At 37.4% G+C, this 18,018-nt stretch overlaps 1 protein-coding gene and 1 long non-coding RNA gene across 2 annotated transcripts; one reads left to right on the top strand and one right to left on the bottom strand.

The window, feature by feature from the left end:
* Positions 1-448: 448 nt before the first annotated feature.
* Positions 449-5,787, top strand: LOC137023810 (uncharacterized). Its single transcript, XR_010895584.1, has 4 exons — positions 449-1,125; positions 1,691-1,753; positions 1,893-1,933; positions 5,194-5,787. It is a non-coding gene; the product is annotated as an uncharacterized lncRNA (long non-coding RNA).
* Positions 5,788-7,174: 1,387 nt separating this feature from the next.
* LOC137024252 (uro-adherence factor A) lies at positions 7,175-17,490 on the bottom strand. The gene is made up of 3 exons (XM_067391576.1): positions 17,280-17,490; positions 15,415-15,717; positions 7,175-13,163 (listed from the first exon to the last, which is right to left on the bottom strand). Exon 3 carries the CDS (start codon positions 13,108-13,110, stop codon positions 7,486-7,488), a length of 5,625 nt encoding a protein of 1,874 aa, XP_067247677.1. The 5' UTR covers positions 13,111-13,163; positions 15,415-15,717; positions 17,280-17,490; the 3' UTR covers positions 7,175-7,485.
* Between the last annotated feature and the right edge of the window lie 528 nt (positions 17,491-18,018).

The raw sequence follows: 18,018 nt of genomic DNA, 5'->3' as shown, positions 1-18,018 counted from the left end.
TTTACAATACTCCACATAGGAAGAACAGACATGCCAACTAGTTACTGACCTGATGCAGACATACATCGTCTAAATTAAAGTTATGATCCCTATTTGTTACAATTATTAACATTTAGCAGATTCTGCAAGGTGTATGTATGTAAACCCATGACCTCAAGTGCATAAGGCTTGGAATTTTGAGAAAAATCGGTGGAATTTTCAGACGCTCCCTTTCGAACATCCAGCGCATTTCGAACCTAAAACTAACTTTAACGCGCTCTCTTGGCGGTCAAACGCTTTGCATTTATATACACATTATTTGATTCAAATAAGGCAAAGTGATAAACACGTTTCAAGTGCGTTTTATAGGTTAAACTTTACATTAAAGAAGTCAGTGAGCTCAATGAACGCGCCAGTTTGCGTTTAGTGCGACGTGATAAACGCTGACTGAATCTGCAAAAAACCGACGCAACAACCGAAATTAAACAATGTTTAAGTATGAACAAACTTGATAAACAAAAACATTTTAAATTAATAATCAATATCTAAGCCCCTAATATACAATTGTCTTACTCTTACCGCATAATTAATTCGAGAGTTGATGTGGGTCGTTGTCAAAACGCTGGTCGAGATTCTAACAAAATCATATTTGTTTTCAAACAAATGCATTTTACATCTCTCATCTCTGCGACTGAATTTATTTCGTGTATTAATGCTATGATATCTTCACCTGCTTTACACGCTCAATAAACCAGACTTACCCTGCGTCTCAATCAGCTCCCTCGCTCCCTAGGTCGTGAATCAGTATATCATGAAAATGAATGTGGCTGACTCCCTGATCAGTGCCCTGACTACTGAACTAGGGAGCTGATTGAGACACACCCTAACCTAATGATTGATGCAGTTTTACATCCTCTCCACTAGGCGGCGTAAGCTGGCTTCACTTTCAGCATAATGCATTGGATCCCTAACAACAACATGACTGGATAGCAGTGGCCACAACACGCTTTTAGACCTGTTTTAATGGCATGAGAGTACAGATCGAGCAGATGAAAGACTCAATAACACATTTCCCAGCCTAACAGCAAACTGAAGAGGCCTACAATGTGCAGGAAGTGCTGGAAGCAAGTGTCTCGCGACTTGTTTGTAAGTAACTTTCTGCTTACAGTGCATTTGTCTTGTAAACTACTATCGCGCATTATATAGCAGTCTGTTTTTGTCATTTTATAAGTTTAAGTGTTATTCTAATATGCCATAGCAGGCCTCGTCTTTCAGTTCATTTTAATCACGCTATTGCATGTGTTAAGAAGGATTTCGTGAGTGTGTTGAATGAGTTTATGATAGATGCATGCCCTTTTGTTTAAAAAGTACTTGTTATTTTGACATCTAATCGTGTTTGATGGCAGTCACATCTTCCATGAAGGCTTTGTTTACATGCTGCTCTCTTGCTGAGCTCGATTGTCAGACGTTTAGATTAATTAATCAGTTGTTGCGTTACATTTTATATGAATTGTGATATTCATATTATAAAGCAAAACAATCAACTAAAGTGATTTTTCTCTGTTTAAGATTCTACACATCACTAACTTTATTTGCTGTGGCCTTAAATTGCAAAGTTTTATTTTTTTGGAATGTGTGATTCTATTAAGACAAGGTTAATTCCTATTGAATACAATATGCATAAGGTTTTATTTGTCTTTTTAACCTGTAGGATAGAGAATGTCTTTAGACTGCGCACCTACCCAACAGAAGCAGAGTTCAGGGACATAGACAGGTAATGCTTGCTGACACCGCTTGATTCGAATACCTTGTACACATAGAAATATGAATATGAAAAGCCATTTAAGAATCATCTCACCAGTATAGATTGTCTACTGACATTCTTCAAAAATATCTTTTTTTTTTGTGTTCAGCAGAAGAAAATAAATGTACACAGGTTTGGAACAACTTAAGGGTGAGTAAAGGACAGAATTTTCATTTTTGGGTGTATGATACTATATTTACTATACTATATTTCTTTAAGGATTACTGTTGTACAATTGGTAATATATACAATTTAATGCAGACACAATGTTTTCAATTCAGATTTTAATCAGAAATGTTACTTTTTCTAAAATTATTATTTTTATTATTATTATTATTTTTTTTTTTTTTAAATGGGTTTAATTCAGAAATGCTACTTTTTCTAAAATTATTATTTTTATTTTTAGTATTTTTTTTTTTCAAATGGGTTAATGAGTTCAGTGGTTAACAATAGCTAAACTACCTTTTCTTGTATGAAGCCATTGTGGTCCAGTGGTTAATGTGAAGGCCACAACATGGGAGACCTGGGTTCAAGCCTGCTGGAGAACAGTGTGAAATTTGGGTTTTTTTGGGAGTTTTTTTCTAAAAAAAAAGGCCAAAAATAATAAAAATAAATTTGTTCCTTTTCTCATGTCTCTCTCTCCTCAGGTATCTTTCTGCCAACCTGCTTCGCCCTCTGGTATCGTGCTTGTTCCGTTCCAGCCTGTCTTTCACTCATGTTCTGGTTGTTTAACCGCCCCAGTTCATGTCTTTCGCTCCTTTGGTTTATTGCTTCATGTAACCGTGCCATTTAGGTCACTGTCGGTTGCCAGCCAACTTTCTCCATCCGTCAGTCTCTTTGGTTTACCGCCCCAGGTAACCGTGCCACCCAGGCACTGTCGGTTGCCAGCCGACTTTTTCCGTCCGTCTTTCTCTTTGGTTTACCGCCCCAGGTAACCGTGCCACCCAGGCACTGTCGGTTGCCAGCCGACTTTTTCCGTCCGTCTTTCTCTTTGGTTTACCGCCCCAGGTAACCGTGCCATCCAGGCACTGTCGGTTGCCAGCCGACTTTTTCCGTCCGTCTTTCTCTTTGGTTTACCGCCCCAGGTAACCGTGCCACCCAGGCACTGTCGGTTGCCAGCCGACTCTGTTGAGGTGGGGTTCGAACCCATGCCTCTATGATCACCTTGTCCGCAACTAACATGTGTTTAGCCACTAGTGCCATCGTGGCTTTCACACTGAAAGTTGACATTTGGGCCACTTTGTTGGATATAGTTTAGTTCACAACAATTTAATGTAAGCAAGAGGTGGGCTCGAACCCGAGTCTCCAAGATTAAAACGCAACACTTTACAAGCTGAGCTATAGAGTCCAGTGAAATTTTGATTGTTTTGGGCAGGGCTTTATTGATAGCTTTGTTTTATAAGATAAAAATGACATTAGTTGTTGCTGGATTTGAACCAGTAACTTTTAATATTGGCTTTTACTCAGAAAGCACACGCTTAACCACTTGCGCCACTGTGACTCTCATGTTGAGTTGTGGCGTTTATGCCACTATGTTAGATATAATGACAAAAATGTAACATAAGCAATAGGTGGATTTGAACCCTGGTCTCTGAGATTAAAACGCAACGCTTTATGATCTGCGCCATCGACACTGGCGATTATTTGGCTGTTTTGGATGGGCTTTTATTGAGAGTTTTGTTTTATAAGATGACAAACATAAGTGATGTAAGGATTCAAACCTACATCTCTATTGTAGCCTTTTGCTCACAAACCACACGCTTAGCCACTTGCACCACTGTGACCTTCACATTAATTGTAGGCAGTTAGGCTACTTTGTTAGATATAATGACAAAAATGTAACATAAGCAATAGGTGGATTCGAACCCAGGTCTCTGAGATTACAACACAACACTTTATGATCTGCGCCACCGAGACTGGCAGATTTATGGTGGTTTTGGATGGGCTTTTATTGAGAGTTTTGTTTTATAAGATGACAAACATAAGCAATCGAAAGATTCAAACCTACATCTCTATTGTAGACTTTTACTCACAAACCACACGCTTAGCCACTTGCACCACTGTGACCTTCACATTAATTGTTGGCAGTTAGGCTACTTTGTTAGATATAACGACAAAAATGTAAGGTAAGCAATAGGTGGTTTTGAACCCAGGTCTCCAAGATTGAAACACAACACTTTATGATCTGCGCCACTAAGCCTGGTGGCTTTGTAAATGTTTTGGACGGGGTTTTATTGAGACTTTAGTGTTATAAGATGACAAACATAAGTGATGTAAGGATTCAAACCTACATCTCTATTGTAGACTTTTACTTATGAACCACACGCTTAGCCACTTGCACCACTGTGACCTTCATGTTAACTGTTTGCAGTTAGGCTACTTTGTTAGATATAACGACAACACTTTATGATCTGAGCCACTGAGTTTGACAAGTTTGTGTTTGTTTTGGATGGGGTTTTATTGAGAGCTTTGTTTTTTTGTAAGATGTTGACAGATTCAAACCCATAACTCTGTCATAGCCTTTTACTCCAAGAGTATGTTTGTCCACTTGCATCACTGCATCTTTCACATTTGGTCTCCTGTGTTATATATGATGAAAAAAACCTGTAAGCAATAAGTGGATTTGAACCCAGGTCTGCAAGATTAAAACAATGCTTTATAAACTGCGCCACAGGGTCTGGTGAGTTCATCTTAGTTTTGGGCAGGGTTTTTAAAACTTAAAAACATAAGCAACTGAAGGGTTAAAACGTAAACTCAAAAACGTAAGCTTTACGCCACGTAAACTTTTTTTTTTTTTTTTTTTGAGTTTTCAATAAAGACTTTTCAATAAAAATAAAAAAAAGACTGAAGATGAGATAAGGTCATGTTTTACAAAAGTTAAGCAACAAGTTGTCAATAAAGCAAATCACCAAATCTGAAAAGAAAATACTATAGATATTTACTGAATTGATACTTGCTTGCTTTGTTGTACAAACACCACTGAGAATGTATTTCAACAGATTTCATGTCCCATAACTCTCATGTTTCTAAAACCAAAGATGATTCAAAAGAATCACGATTCATTGTCAATGAATCAAGATTTGATACAGTGTGCAGGATACTCATTTCACACATAAACCACAATGATGGTGACAAATAAATCACTAAGGGTACAACTGTACTCAAACATCTCATCACTTGACAAAACACAACAAAAACAACAACTTAAGTGCAAACAATGCAATAAACAGTAAAAATTTAATTAATAAACATTTTAGTCATGCCACAATGCATGCTGGGAAAATTCCAACACCCAGCACCACAGAAATTTTTATTAAAATAAATAAAATATTATTAAAAATAATTAGTTTTTATTGTATTCATTGATGAATTAAACCATATAACTGACTGATTGTTTCATTTGTTTTCAGGTTATTGGATGCTTCGTTTAGATGAACATTACTGGGATGCATATGCTGATGTAATTCCCTATACCTCTTCATGAGTTTTCTGTCAACACTCAAAAATACATCAACTGCACGCCACCCAGTGGTGTAATGGTGTAATGGTAAGGAGTGAATAAATCTGTGAACTATTTTGAACAAATCTTTTTAGTGAATACAAGAGAATGATTCAAGTAAAATGAATCAAAATCAACATCACTAATATTTTAGCATGCAGTGCTTATGTGAACCAAAACAAATTACTTGTGTATGTGAGCATTCTTGGCCAATAAAACTTTTTTTCTGATTGCATCTGTTTGTGTTGGTTTGAATGTCTGCTATGTAACAATGTCCAGTTGAATAACTTCTGTGCAACACATTTATTTATATATTTGACTGTCATACACGTTTTAAGTCGTTATTAAGACATTCAACCTCAGGTTGAAGCATTTCAATACATGCATCTGCAAATTTGCTTGCAAACATGACCAATTGCAAGTACTTTATTACTGCTGGTCGGTTCTCTTTTGCGCCGTCTGGTGGTCTAAAAGATGAAGCGCACATACTATACAGCTGGTTTTATGTCTGGTTAGAATAGGGAGATGGTCCTCACTGCAGAACACAAGATCCAGGGATCTAGATACAACTCCTCCCACTGTACATATCCCTAAACCTACTCGACTCCGCCCCCTGGATCTCGAGTGTTCTGCAGTGAGGGGCTACTGAGAAAAGGCAAGGATCAGCTGCTCCATATGAATTAAGAATGATAAAATACTTATGTCTGAATTAACATAATATGAAAACTAATTAAAAACATATGTGGACAGGCAGAACCATGCATTCCCTTTACAACCTAAGGTCATATAATCTTGTTTTCTTCGAATCCCAATATTTCTTTGGGGGGAAAGAAAAAACCCTCAAAGAACAAAGGAGAAAAAATATGCTCATATTTCGCGTTTAACTTGATAGTTGAATCATTGAGCAATAAATAATAGTGTCCTGCAACAAGCTAAAATTGTCTTCCACCAGGGGCGCACGGGAGCTCAGAGGGCCGCTATCATGTCACTTTTTTATGACCTACTAGAGACATTTGTGAAAGGATGTTTAGGCCTCAAACAGCTTCTCTCTAGCTTAACAAAATTTTCTTGTGTTCATGCAAATGTGTTTCCTGTGTAACTGTTATTTCTTAGAACTAGGCTATATTTTTTCCATAACTGTGTCACAAGGAGTTAACGCATCTTTTTGCTTCCTCTTTTTCAGTATATAAGCTGTACTATCATTACATTTTGAAGACTTTTTGGGTGCATACTTGCGTGTGTGCCATGTTCTTCCCATAATGCATACACTGAACACATAGCAAAGTTTGTTGGAACTGTGAATTAATCATTTCCAAGGGTGTAGATTTGGTTTCAACTTTGGGGGGGTTGAAAGTTGGTATGGATGTATTGTATTGGGGGGGGTTACCCCCCCCCCCCCCACAAACTATGCCCCTGATAATTTCTAACAATTTATACTCTAAAAAGTATAATCGTCTAAATGTATTTGTTATATATTTACTGTTTCCAAGGGCCGAACTTGCCTACCCCTGCCATATTGGAAGAGTCAAAGCTGGTCCGTAAACCCTCGAGAGTACGTTGACTGTGCGTCTGCAAGCGCAGTTATTCACATGTACTAACATTTATCATACGTGCAATAGACATTTAACAGATGATTTTCATAGAATTTAGTTCATCATTCATGTTGCATAATTCTGCATATAGATATAACAAAGAGTTAAAAAAACAAAAACCAACTCTGAAAGGTTATTAAATATCAGATTATAACTGTACAATTAAGTGATCAAAGAATGAGTAATGTGAATGTACTGGTAAAGAGTTTCTGCAATAACAAAATAAATAACCAAACAAGCTCTAAACAAAAGGAAGAGAACAAGTCATTTAAAACATTTATTAAGTGACACAACTGCCTTTCCAGTAAATGGTCTTGTATTTCCAAATACAAATATATTTTATACTATGTAACAGCATCAAGAAGTACTTACAATAGTTATTAAAAATATTCTTATAAAATAACACTGATTGCAGTCATTTTCAGTCACATACAGTGGAGTATATTACAAACAACAACGCCTTAGAAAAATAAAGTTTTCCCATTTTGCTTTCAGTAACAATAATAATAAAAAAAACATCCATCATTGTCATCAACAGAAAACTGTCAAACATTTCTGCCACAGCTATTATGTGTAAACATATTTAAGTAAACATGATAAAAGCAACTAGGTTAGCCGCTTAGTGTTTTTGTAAGCTTTTGATGAAATACTGGTTTTCTAAAGTGATTTGTCTCTTTCTTGCTACTGGACTGGAGCTTTGCTCTGTGAGTCATATGGCTTTTTAATGCACTAATGCTTGACTTTAAGAGGTCCTTAGTTTTCTGTGTTTTTTTCTTTTGTGGTGCTCTCTCCTGTGGGGACCTGGGATGAAAGCTCTTTGTTTTAGGTATAAAGGTGCTGCTCCACTGGTTGAGTACTTTTTGTTTAGCAGAAAGCACATCGGTATAGTCTTTGCAAGTATCAGAAACCGTTAAGCTAGCAGGGGCTGAAAAACGGCGATCATGTGCATAGATCTGTTTTTCTCTGTTGGATCCATACAAATCAAATCTCACTTTCTTTGGCTCAATTGTTTTAGTTTTATTCACTGACAGAATACCATGCAGCTCAAGCTTCTTTTTTGACCCGTGGGGTGGCATGTCATTTGAATGACTGGGCACTTTCTCTGTAACTTTCTGTAGGGTTTCTCTATGGTTCTGTGAGGTTCTGTCAGGATAATCTTGTCTTTCTTGCCTGTGTTCTTTGAATTTTTTCACCTTGGTGCAGTCCTGACTCTCACCACTAGGGCGTTTGAGATTTTTTTTCTTTTGTGGCAAGTTCTTTTTAACCACAATATCTGGAGTGAAAAGCACAGATTCATCAGAACCAGTACTAGTGCTACCAGATTTTAGCTTATGCTTAAAAAAGGAAGATTTTTTGGGAGGTGGTTTGTTGCATTTGAAGAGCAGTTGGGGCTTGGCAAATCTGTTTTTCTCCGTTTTATCATTTTCCTCCTTATTTGGTTGAATCTTGATTAGCTTCTGTTCAGCTGGCCTCTGAATTTCAGGCACTTTCTGTGTCACTGATTTTTCCATTCCTTCATCTGCAATACATTTCTTTGGGGAAGCAACATTTGGCACCTTCAATTGTGGTTCAAGAGATGATGGACTACAATTTTGTCTCGGTTGTGATTTTAACAAACTTTCACTTTTTTGTCCCATCATTCTTTCATCTTCAGTGCATTCCTCTGTTGAAGCAGCAGTTGGTTCATTGACTTCCATTTCAAGACTTGGTCGACTACAATTTTGACCTAGTTTTGATTTCACCATACAGTCTCTTTTTTGTCCTGTCAGTCTTTTATTATTTTCAGTGCATTCCTCTGGAGGAGAAACATTTGGCACCTTGACTTGCAGTTCAAGAGATGGTGGACTACATATTTGTCTAAGTTCTGACTTTAACAAACTTTGACTTTTTTGTTCTGTCCATCCTTCTTCATCAATGTGATCATCTGTTGAAGCAACAGTTGGCTTACTGACTTTCGGTTCAAGAGATGGTGAACTACGATTTTGTCCCAGTTCTGATTTTACCATACAGTCTCTTTTTTCATCTGCAATGCATTTCTTTGTTGAAGTAAGAGTTAGCTCCTTAACTTTTATATCAAGAGGTGGTGGACTACGGGTTTGTCCTAGTTCTGATTTTACCATGCCTTCACATTTTTGTTCAGACAGTCTTTTATTTCCAATACTTTCCTTTAGGGAAGCAACAGCTGGCTTCTTGACTTGCAAATCAAGACATGGTGGACAACAATTTCCCCCCAGTTCTGATTTTACAATACTGTCCCTTTTTTGGCCTTCGTTCGCAGTGCATGTCTCTGGTGAAGTAACATTTAGCTCCTTGACTTTCAGTTCAAGAGTTGGCGAATTTTGTACCAGTCCTAATCTTACCATATAGTCACTTTTTTGTCCTGTCAGCCTTTCATACACAATGCATTCCTTTGTTGAAGCCACATCCTTGACTTCCAGTTTAAAACATGGCGGACTACAATCTTGGCCTTGTTTGTTGGATTTAGCAGGAGAGGCCAGTACACCAGCCTCATTTTTCACAGGAGAGCATGGCTCCTCTTCTAGCTCAAGCAATGGTGCCTGTTCCCAACACTGGGAGCAGAAATGATCGCCATCATTGGCAGTCACATTAGTGGAATTGGATATCGCAATTTTGGTACCACAGAGAGAGCAAGTATCTTTATCTGCTTTGTTGTACTCATGGTTAGGCTGACTTGGTGCATCAAAGCATGCTACAAGATCCCGGCAGTCAAATGTTGATTTAGTTGTTTTGACACCACATTCAGGTTCATTTTCCAACTGTTGGAAAAATGTTTTAGCATCTTCAGATGATAGCACTGTGATTTCCATTAACAAGGAATCGCTTGAATTTTCATCATTAGAAACATCTTCCTCCACACATATGTCTGAGGAGTTACTACAAGTGTCCTTATTGCCTGGATTCTCATCTTCAGAGATGTCTTCCACCTGCCAGGTGTCTGAGGAGTTAGGAAGAATCGCCTTATTTCCAGTATTTTCATCCTCTGAAATATCTTCTAATGGCCAGGTAACTGAGGAGTTATTGAGAACATCCTTATTTCCAGTATTTTCATCCTCTGAAATATCTTCTACCAGCCAGGTTTCTGATGAGTTAGGAAGAACCGCCTTATTTTCAGTATCTGAAATATCTTCTACCAGCCAGATGTCTGAGGAGTTAGGAAAAACCTCCTCATTTCCAGAATTTTCAGCATCTGAAATATCTTCTAATGGCCAGGTGTCTGAGGAGTTATTAAGAACCTCCTTATTTCCAGTATTTTCAGCACCTGAAATATCTTCTGATGGCCAGGTGTCTGAGGAGTTAGGAAGAGCCGCCTTATTTCCAGTATTTTCATCCTCTGAAATATCTTCTACCAGACAGTTTTCTGATGAGTTACGAAGAACCTCATTTCCTGAATTTTCAGTATCTGAAATATCTTTTACCAGTGAGGTGTCTGAGGAGATAGGAAGAACCTCCTTATTTCCACAATTTTCAGCATCTGAAATATCCTCTACCAGCCCGATGTCCGAGGAGTTCTTAAGAGCCTCTTTATTGCCTGGATTTTCATCATCAGAAATATCTTCTATCTGCCATGTATCCTTAGAATTACAAAGAGTCTCAGTAGAAAAATATAAGTCAGACTTTTTTACACCATCTGAAACACTGTTTCCAGGGCTCAGAGGAAGTGATTCTGACACAGACAAGTTATGACATGTTTGCTCAGAATGATCTTGTCTGCATACTTCTATTTCATTGCTGCAGTCTTTAAGTTTCTCTGTAGACCTTTCTGCTAATGGGGAGTTATCTGAAGGTTTTGTTTTAAAATTGTGGTTTTGATTGATGTCCACTTGCTTCTTGAATGTCTCTTTCTCACTGGAGACGCTGCTCAGATATGTCATTCTAGACAGCCCTGCATATGAATGACCATTGTTTTCAGTGGCCATTTCCTCCCTGTCATTTCCTGACTGGGGTGTAAAAAGAGCTGCTGGACTACACGTGTTTGGTTTTACACTTTTCTCAGCGGATGAAACCTCAGGCACATCTTTGTGGGAATTCGCACCTAAATTATTTGAAGTGACAAAAGTCTTATCTGAAAATTCCTGAGATGTTGCTTTGATCACAGTTATGTCATCAAACAGTGGTTCTGAAAGCACCTTTTCAATATCAGCTGGCTGCCCATCAACATTTAACCAAGAAGACTTGAACTCCTCAGATGATGAATACACCTCATTGTTGAGAACATCGCAATGAGCAAGCTTCTTTAGGTTTTCGGTTTCAATGCTTTCAAATACCACAGACTCATAATCCCATACGATATCAACAGATGACTGCTGCTCTGTCTCCTTTCTAAATGATTTCAATGCCTCCACAAGATTGTCTTGACTCCCATTCCAATAGAGTTTCAAGATCCTATTAAAAAAGCTCTCTGATTCCACTGGATATCCAGATGATAATTCCGCAATCTCTAAAGACTTCACTAAGTCCATTAGTTTCTCCAGTGTGTACTTAACCACTGGAACACTGGACAAGTCTAATGAAGAATCACTTGAATCACAGTTATCTTGCTGAGCATTATTTTGACATTCAACTGGGCTAGTAGAGCATGTACCAGAGCCTGCATCAGAGTCTGCAATGTTGCTTGTAGTCTCAATTTCAAGACTTTTGTCCTCTTGTTGAGCTGTTGGTGAAGGGGATTCAGGCAACTTGTCATTTACAGTTTTTTGTGCATCAGACTCTTCAACAAGTGTCCAAACGGAATCAATCTTTAATGGTGGACTCTCTGCTTTTTTGGGGTTGGTATCAGCCATCAGTGTAGTGTTTGAGGTCTGCTGGGAAATGGGTGGAACTATGGCTATGGCCTTGTGAACTTGCTGAGAGACTTTCTGTAGTGCAAACACCGCTTCAAGACAGTCTGCTGGGTCCGTACTGTACTGTATGCTGTGTTGACTCATTTCTTTAAATCTGTTCTCATTACTACCTGTCTGATGGGTACCAGGTCGGACAGATTGCGCTCCAAAATCTTTGGAGACACTTGTTTCTTTGTTCCAATAGCCTCTCTGAACCATAGCATACTTCATTCTTTTACTGGGTGGTTCAACTGTACACTGTGCACTAGGTTCAGAAGAAGGTTCCTTTGAATGTTGGTCAGTCCTGTTGGTTGCACAAACCTCTGACTGTTCTGAACAAGTGTTCTGATGTGCAGTTTCTTCAACCGATTGCTGCTTATTTGCTTGTTCTTTGCCATTTGAACACAGTAATCTATATATTAGTGTGTTAGCATAAGATCTAGAGTGAGGCTGAGGCTGGGCTTCATTGGTCCGTGTCATTTGAGAGGTTTCATTAACGTTATGTGTCCCACAGTTTGTGCCTTGAGACTGTTGCCCAGTGCTTTGATTATTCTGAAAATGGATTGTCAATACATCTGGACCTAGATTTGACATCAGTTCTGGCTGGTTCTGGTTAACAGGACTTTGGTTTAAGTTATTGGAAAGCAATGAAATGTTACTCTGTGCTCCAGAAGGTGGCGTCGTAGGGTTGCATGAGGTATAATTGGCCGTGGTTTGGCTCTGAGCTTGATTGTTGGAAATTCTCTGGGAAACTCCATTATTATGGGCCCAAGAAGAGGATTGTTGGCGGTGTCCTTGTGTCCGGTGGTGCATATTATGTTGTTTGCCTGAGTGTTGTCTAGAGAACTGATGTTGCTGATGATGACGAGCAGCTGTTCTAGGAGGTTGAAGTTGTTGCTGATTGTTCACGGAACAAGAGCTGCCATTGTTGGAAGTGTGGGAACTCCAACCTCTGTTGTTACCCACAGAGCTGCCATGGTTTGACTGTGGAGACCAATACATATGAGCTTGATTGTGGCCTGTTTTTCGGTAGTTCTGTGGGGAGGAAGAATTTGATTGCATGGCAAATTGGGCATAACACCTATATGTGTTGGGGTTTTCAGATGGGTAGTGCTGCTGTGTGTTGGAGGCAGCACACGGGTACTGGGGATGAGCCCGGTTTGTCTGTGTATTATATCCATGCATGTTTGGTCTAGCAAATTGGGCATTGAACTGTGCCTGGAGCATATTGGGTTGATCATTTCTGAAGTCTTGGTAATCAGGCAGGAATTGATCTTGGTACTGAAGTGGGTATTGTGGGTACTGAGGGGGAGCACGTTCTTTGTACGGAGGTGGAGCACGTTCTTGGTAGTTTGGCGGGGGACGTTGATTTGAACTCCACGCGTATCCCTGCATTGTAAAGGTTCTTCAATGGCGTTGCTCTTAAGCTGAGTTATGCAATAAGTGTTCTAAAAAAGAAAAAGATGTTAATAAAAAGCAAATACATATTCAAAAATCAAAGGAATAACACTTAAGGATTAAGCTTAATAAGCGTATGGAAAAAGATAGGCATATGAAAAAAGGAGAGGGGCTTTCTAGAAACCTGTTTGAAGAGTCATTAGGCATGTTCGACTTGAAGCGCAGAACGATTTGTGTATGACATCGAAGTACCACAAGAGCAATTAGAAAGCAGATGGCTCTGTATGCTTTCAAAACGCTCTCGCAGTACTTTGATATCATGCACTGATCAGTCTGCACAGAGCCTCTTCAAGTCGAACACACCTATTAATTGTGTTTGATGGCATTAATGGTGCAAAATGTGACCCATTTCACCTTTAACGTGCATATTTTAGTCAGTGTATACAGACTCAGCAGGTCTTTTTTAAGAAATAGGCTTGTATACGTGAAGGAATTTCAAGGTTGAAGGAATTTCAATGTATTTTCTCCCTATATAAAATAATGCACGCTATTTTTGTTTTATTGAAGTAGTATGCATGGACAATACACTTTGAAGAAGCTTGAACATAGAATATTTTCTGTGTTCATTCCCTTTCCACAGCTGTGCATTCCTGACTAAAATAACATCTGCTTCTGTAAGCAGTTTTTTGAATGCCATGCGTAAAATGTGACCTTACAGATTTCACTAAAAATAAATGTCCTGTGACAGCCCTAGAGTCAAAAATGTAATCGTGCAATGCAAAAATAATTAGTGCCCCTTTACATTGCAAGCAGGTTAAGTTGTAATTAGGGCTGTTCAACGATAACCGTGGTTATCGTGTACAAAATAAGAGTCTGTGTTTACGTAATATATGCGTGTTTGTTTTGTGTATAATTATTATGTATATATAAATATACACACACATATTTAAGAAAAATATCTTATATTTTTATACAAATATTTACATTTATATATAATTTACATAAAAATATATTTATATATTTATACATACATGCTTATATTTCTTAAATATATACATGTATGTGTGTGTGTATTTATATAAACATAATAATTATACACAAAACAAACACACATATATTACGTAAACACAGACTCTTATTTTGTACACGATAACCACGGTTATCGTTGAACAGCCCTAGTTGTAATGCAAAGACGACACTGACAGCTACTGTTCATGGTAAAAGGATGCCGTATTTTTCAGTTCCTTTTGACCTCCCTTTGACCTGGTCACTAGCCATGACCTCAAATGCTATCTAACTATAGTTCAGCATTCATTTTAGTAGGGCAATCATTTACACATACATGCACTTTTTTTATTGCAGACAGGATGCATTTGCAGGTTTTGTTTCAAGGAACACACACAAAAAAAAAAAATCAGCGTGTGGATCAGCTTTCCAAATTATTTGAACTGAAATGTGATTGATTCCGATAACCTGTTCTGAAAAGAACCGACTCAAAAGAGTGACCCCGTTGCATGCTGAGAATCGTTGCTTCAGATTTTGAACCGGCAATTAAAATAATTTGGGCACAAAACAACATGTGTTGCATGTTCACAGATCTCTGACAATGGTCACATTGACATGCAGGTAAAGAAAAATAAAATATTAATATTTTTAGTTTTAAGTCGCTTTATTTTGTTCTTATTTACATATAATTTATTCATTTTAATTTTACATTTTTGATTTAGGGTAATCATTAGCTTGATTAAACTGTGAACTTCAGCTGATTGCAAGTCGATGAAAAGCTATTGAAATGTAAAATTAAAATGAAGTTCTTGAACTTCCGGGCCTGAAGTTCTTTCATTTACCTCAATTTTTATATATTTATCAATATGGTACACAATTCACACATTCAAATCTAAGACAGTAATCTAATAGTAGTAATAAAAAAAGTGCTCAGAACACATCGCCTAAAATGAGTATTCTAGATTACGTTAATAACTACAATTTTCGTAATTTGTAATCAGTAACGGATTACATTTGGAAGTAATCTGCCCAACACCGTTAACCAGTAAACTTTTACCGGGGCTCACGTGACGAACACCCCATCTTAAAATCCAATTAATACTAATTTGAAGAAACTACTAGTGATTAAGAGGTACTAGTGACATAAAAAATAGTTACTAGTTAAAATTAATACATGTTAAACGACTTGCTATACTGCACACCAAAACAACCTACGGATGGATTTAAAATAACAGAGAAACATTTCCAAAAACCAAACAAGGCGTTTTTAGATCTCTATAGATTTAAAGTACTCACAATTTACAATGCATCTCAGACATCGACTCCGTGTCCGCTTTGGGTCTCCACACTTCCAACCAATCAATTAATCCAAACAGAAGATTTAATCCACACGAGAATCCCAGAAGCTCTTGGTTTTAGCGCGTTGCATTAAATTGGCAAAACCGTCTATCGCACATCCATAACCCTCCTCAGAGTTAAGATGAGAGCGGATGGAGTTCACTGCGCGTTCTGAGGGCGCGACCCACGCACATGTTGTGGTGATTCAGCCAGTCCGTGACAAAAGAAGGGGGCTGTCTTAAGACATCCTCCGCCCATCACCTATCAAAAAAGCATATGCAAATTTTCACATTTACGTACATTTGTTTCTTATTGTTCTTAATTAGCTTCTTTCAACATTGTTTATAAACAGCACGAATAGGCTTTATGTGCAAACACACCCAGTAAAGATCGATCGATATTGATTGGCATTCGCTTACACGAGCCTATTCACTTGGCCAATAAAACAGATATGCAGAACAATGTTTAAATATTGTTTGCTTCTGCGTTGATAATAAATAGCTGATGCAATGAGGAGATCCTGTCAGCTGATGAAATCAATTTTATTTTTTAATAGGAGAATTCAAATATATTTCAAAAAAAAAAAATCGTTTAAAGAATAGAAAAGTTCTCTCTTTCAGAGCTGCAAAGGTTTGAGTCAAGACTGAGACTGACTAAACAGAAAATCTGTCATCTGTATACTTGTTAGAACAATGAGCAAAGGCAAGTTCCTTTTTTGTTATAAACTAAACCAATACGTCTCTAGGAGCCACATCTGCAAAAGATATCTGACTATAGTGGTTTTTTGGGTTGCAAAGTAAATTTTATCATATTGTACTTATGCAATAGTATTTAAGAGAAGATGACCTTGGCTCTTTGCTCTCTAAATGTTTTCTCAGTTTTTCATACCACATTGGCATGTGGCCTCTAGTTTTCCTGGCTTACATGTCCAGGCTATTCTACAATTATCTTTTATATATCTATTGCATCAACATGAGCATGCACGCATTTTATACATGTAAAGGGCAAGTAGCACAATACGTGAAAACTACAACATCCTGCAGATGTGGGAGAAGCGTGTACTGACAGCCCAGAAACATCAGCTGACAACCACCTCCTCTGACAACATCAAACCACAAAGGTTGCAAAACACAGATCTCGATATCCTCAGATCATGAGCATTTAAGAAGTTTTCATTTCTACACTACCAGCCTCATAACAAATAATCTTCTTACACATGAAATTAGGCATATGTGAAATGCATATAAAGTGTGATGTTGTTGCATTCAATGCAACACTAGCATGTGGTTTTAGTTTAAGATGTGATTTGTGAATTTGGAAACAATGTTCTGCACTGTTTAGCATTTAATACTGGTTTCTCTTCAGCCCTGTGAACTAAGTTCAGGTTTTTCATGATTTATCTCCTCTGGCCTATTGTACTGTTGTGGTTTCTTCTTTTTATAAAAACAAAACTTCTCAAAATCTTTGATTCAGAATACACTTTATTACAAGCGGAGCCTGTTAAATCTGCAGAGAAACACAGCTGTCTGCCCATCCTTTTGGGCTCATATATACTATGTGATATGATCTGGGGCCAAGTTATTTGACCATATTTTTCTCTTTCTTCAAGCTCAAAATAGACTCTTCAATTCACATTCATGCACGCGTTGTGATTCAAATTTCTGTAAGCACAGCAAAACCTATTTAGAAACAGGCCTACATGTTTTCCAGTACATGAAGGCCTACTCCTGACATGCATATGATTTTAATTGTAAAGTACCACACATTGTATTATGCTATATTATACTCTATTTTATCACACCAAAAACTTCTTCAGTACTCACCGTTGTTTGTGCTGGAGCTGTTGTTGTAGAAAAGTCTTATTTTATCCCAAAAGTCTCTAAGTCAATAAGTTCCACATGCCAAAGCTCAACAAATCCTCGATGCCAGCTGTATGACTAACAACCTCAATCGCAGCTTTCTCTTTTATACAGTTTTTTTCATGGGCGTACATCCAGTTTTTTCTTTAAGCCCATCCCTATTCCATTTCCCATAGTTATTTATTAACCTTCTTGACTGCTATTCAATGGTGGCGCACTGCCAACTAAACTATTTTTTAAAAACGCATGTTACAAGAATATATGCTATATATTTAAATCAATATTGAGATATTATATATACGAGAGAGTGTCTGTCTATCTATCTATCTATCTATATATATAAACACATATTATATGTTTAAACTTTTTTATATGAGAATTGACAAATTAAGTCAGTAACAGAAAAAGGAAAAAGATATATTCATTCTGTTTATGTTTTATCATATATCAGTCATATTTTGTATTCATATAATCTGACATATCTTGCAAGTATTTTTTTTTTTTTTTTGATGATCTTGCTTCTTAAATTCATATACAGTCAAACCAAAATTATTCAGACACTTTGACCTGACCATGCTTTGCTTAAGTGTTATCTGGTATAATTAAGATTTTTTTTTTTTCTGAAACAGTTAAACTCTGAGATCTTGTCATATTTTATTACCATTTTTTAAACTACAGTGAATAAACTGAATCAATTAATGAA

Source organism: Chanodichthys erythropterus, chromosome 8 (genome assembly GCF_024489055.1).
Source record: "Chanodichthys erythropterus isolate Z2021 chromosome 8, ASM2448905v1, whole genome shotgun sequence".
Lineage (NCBI taxonomy): Eukaryota > Metazoa > Chordata > Actinopteri > Cypriniformes > Xenocyprididae > Chanodichthys > Chanodichthys erythropterus.
The sequence above is the reverse complement of the archived record's forward strand: the minus strand, read 5'-3'. Positions and strand labels throughout refer to the sequence as shown.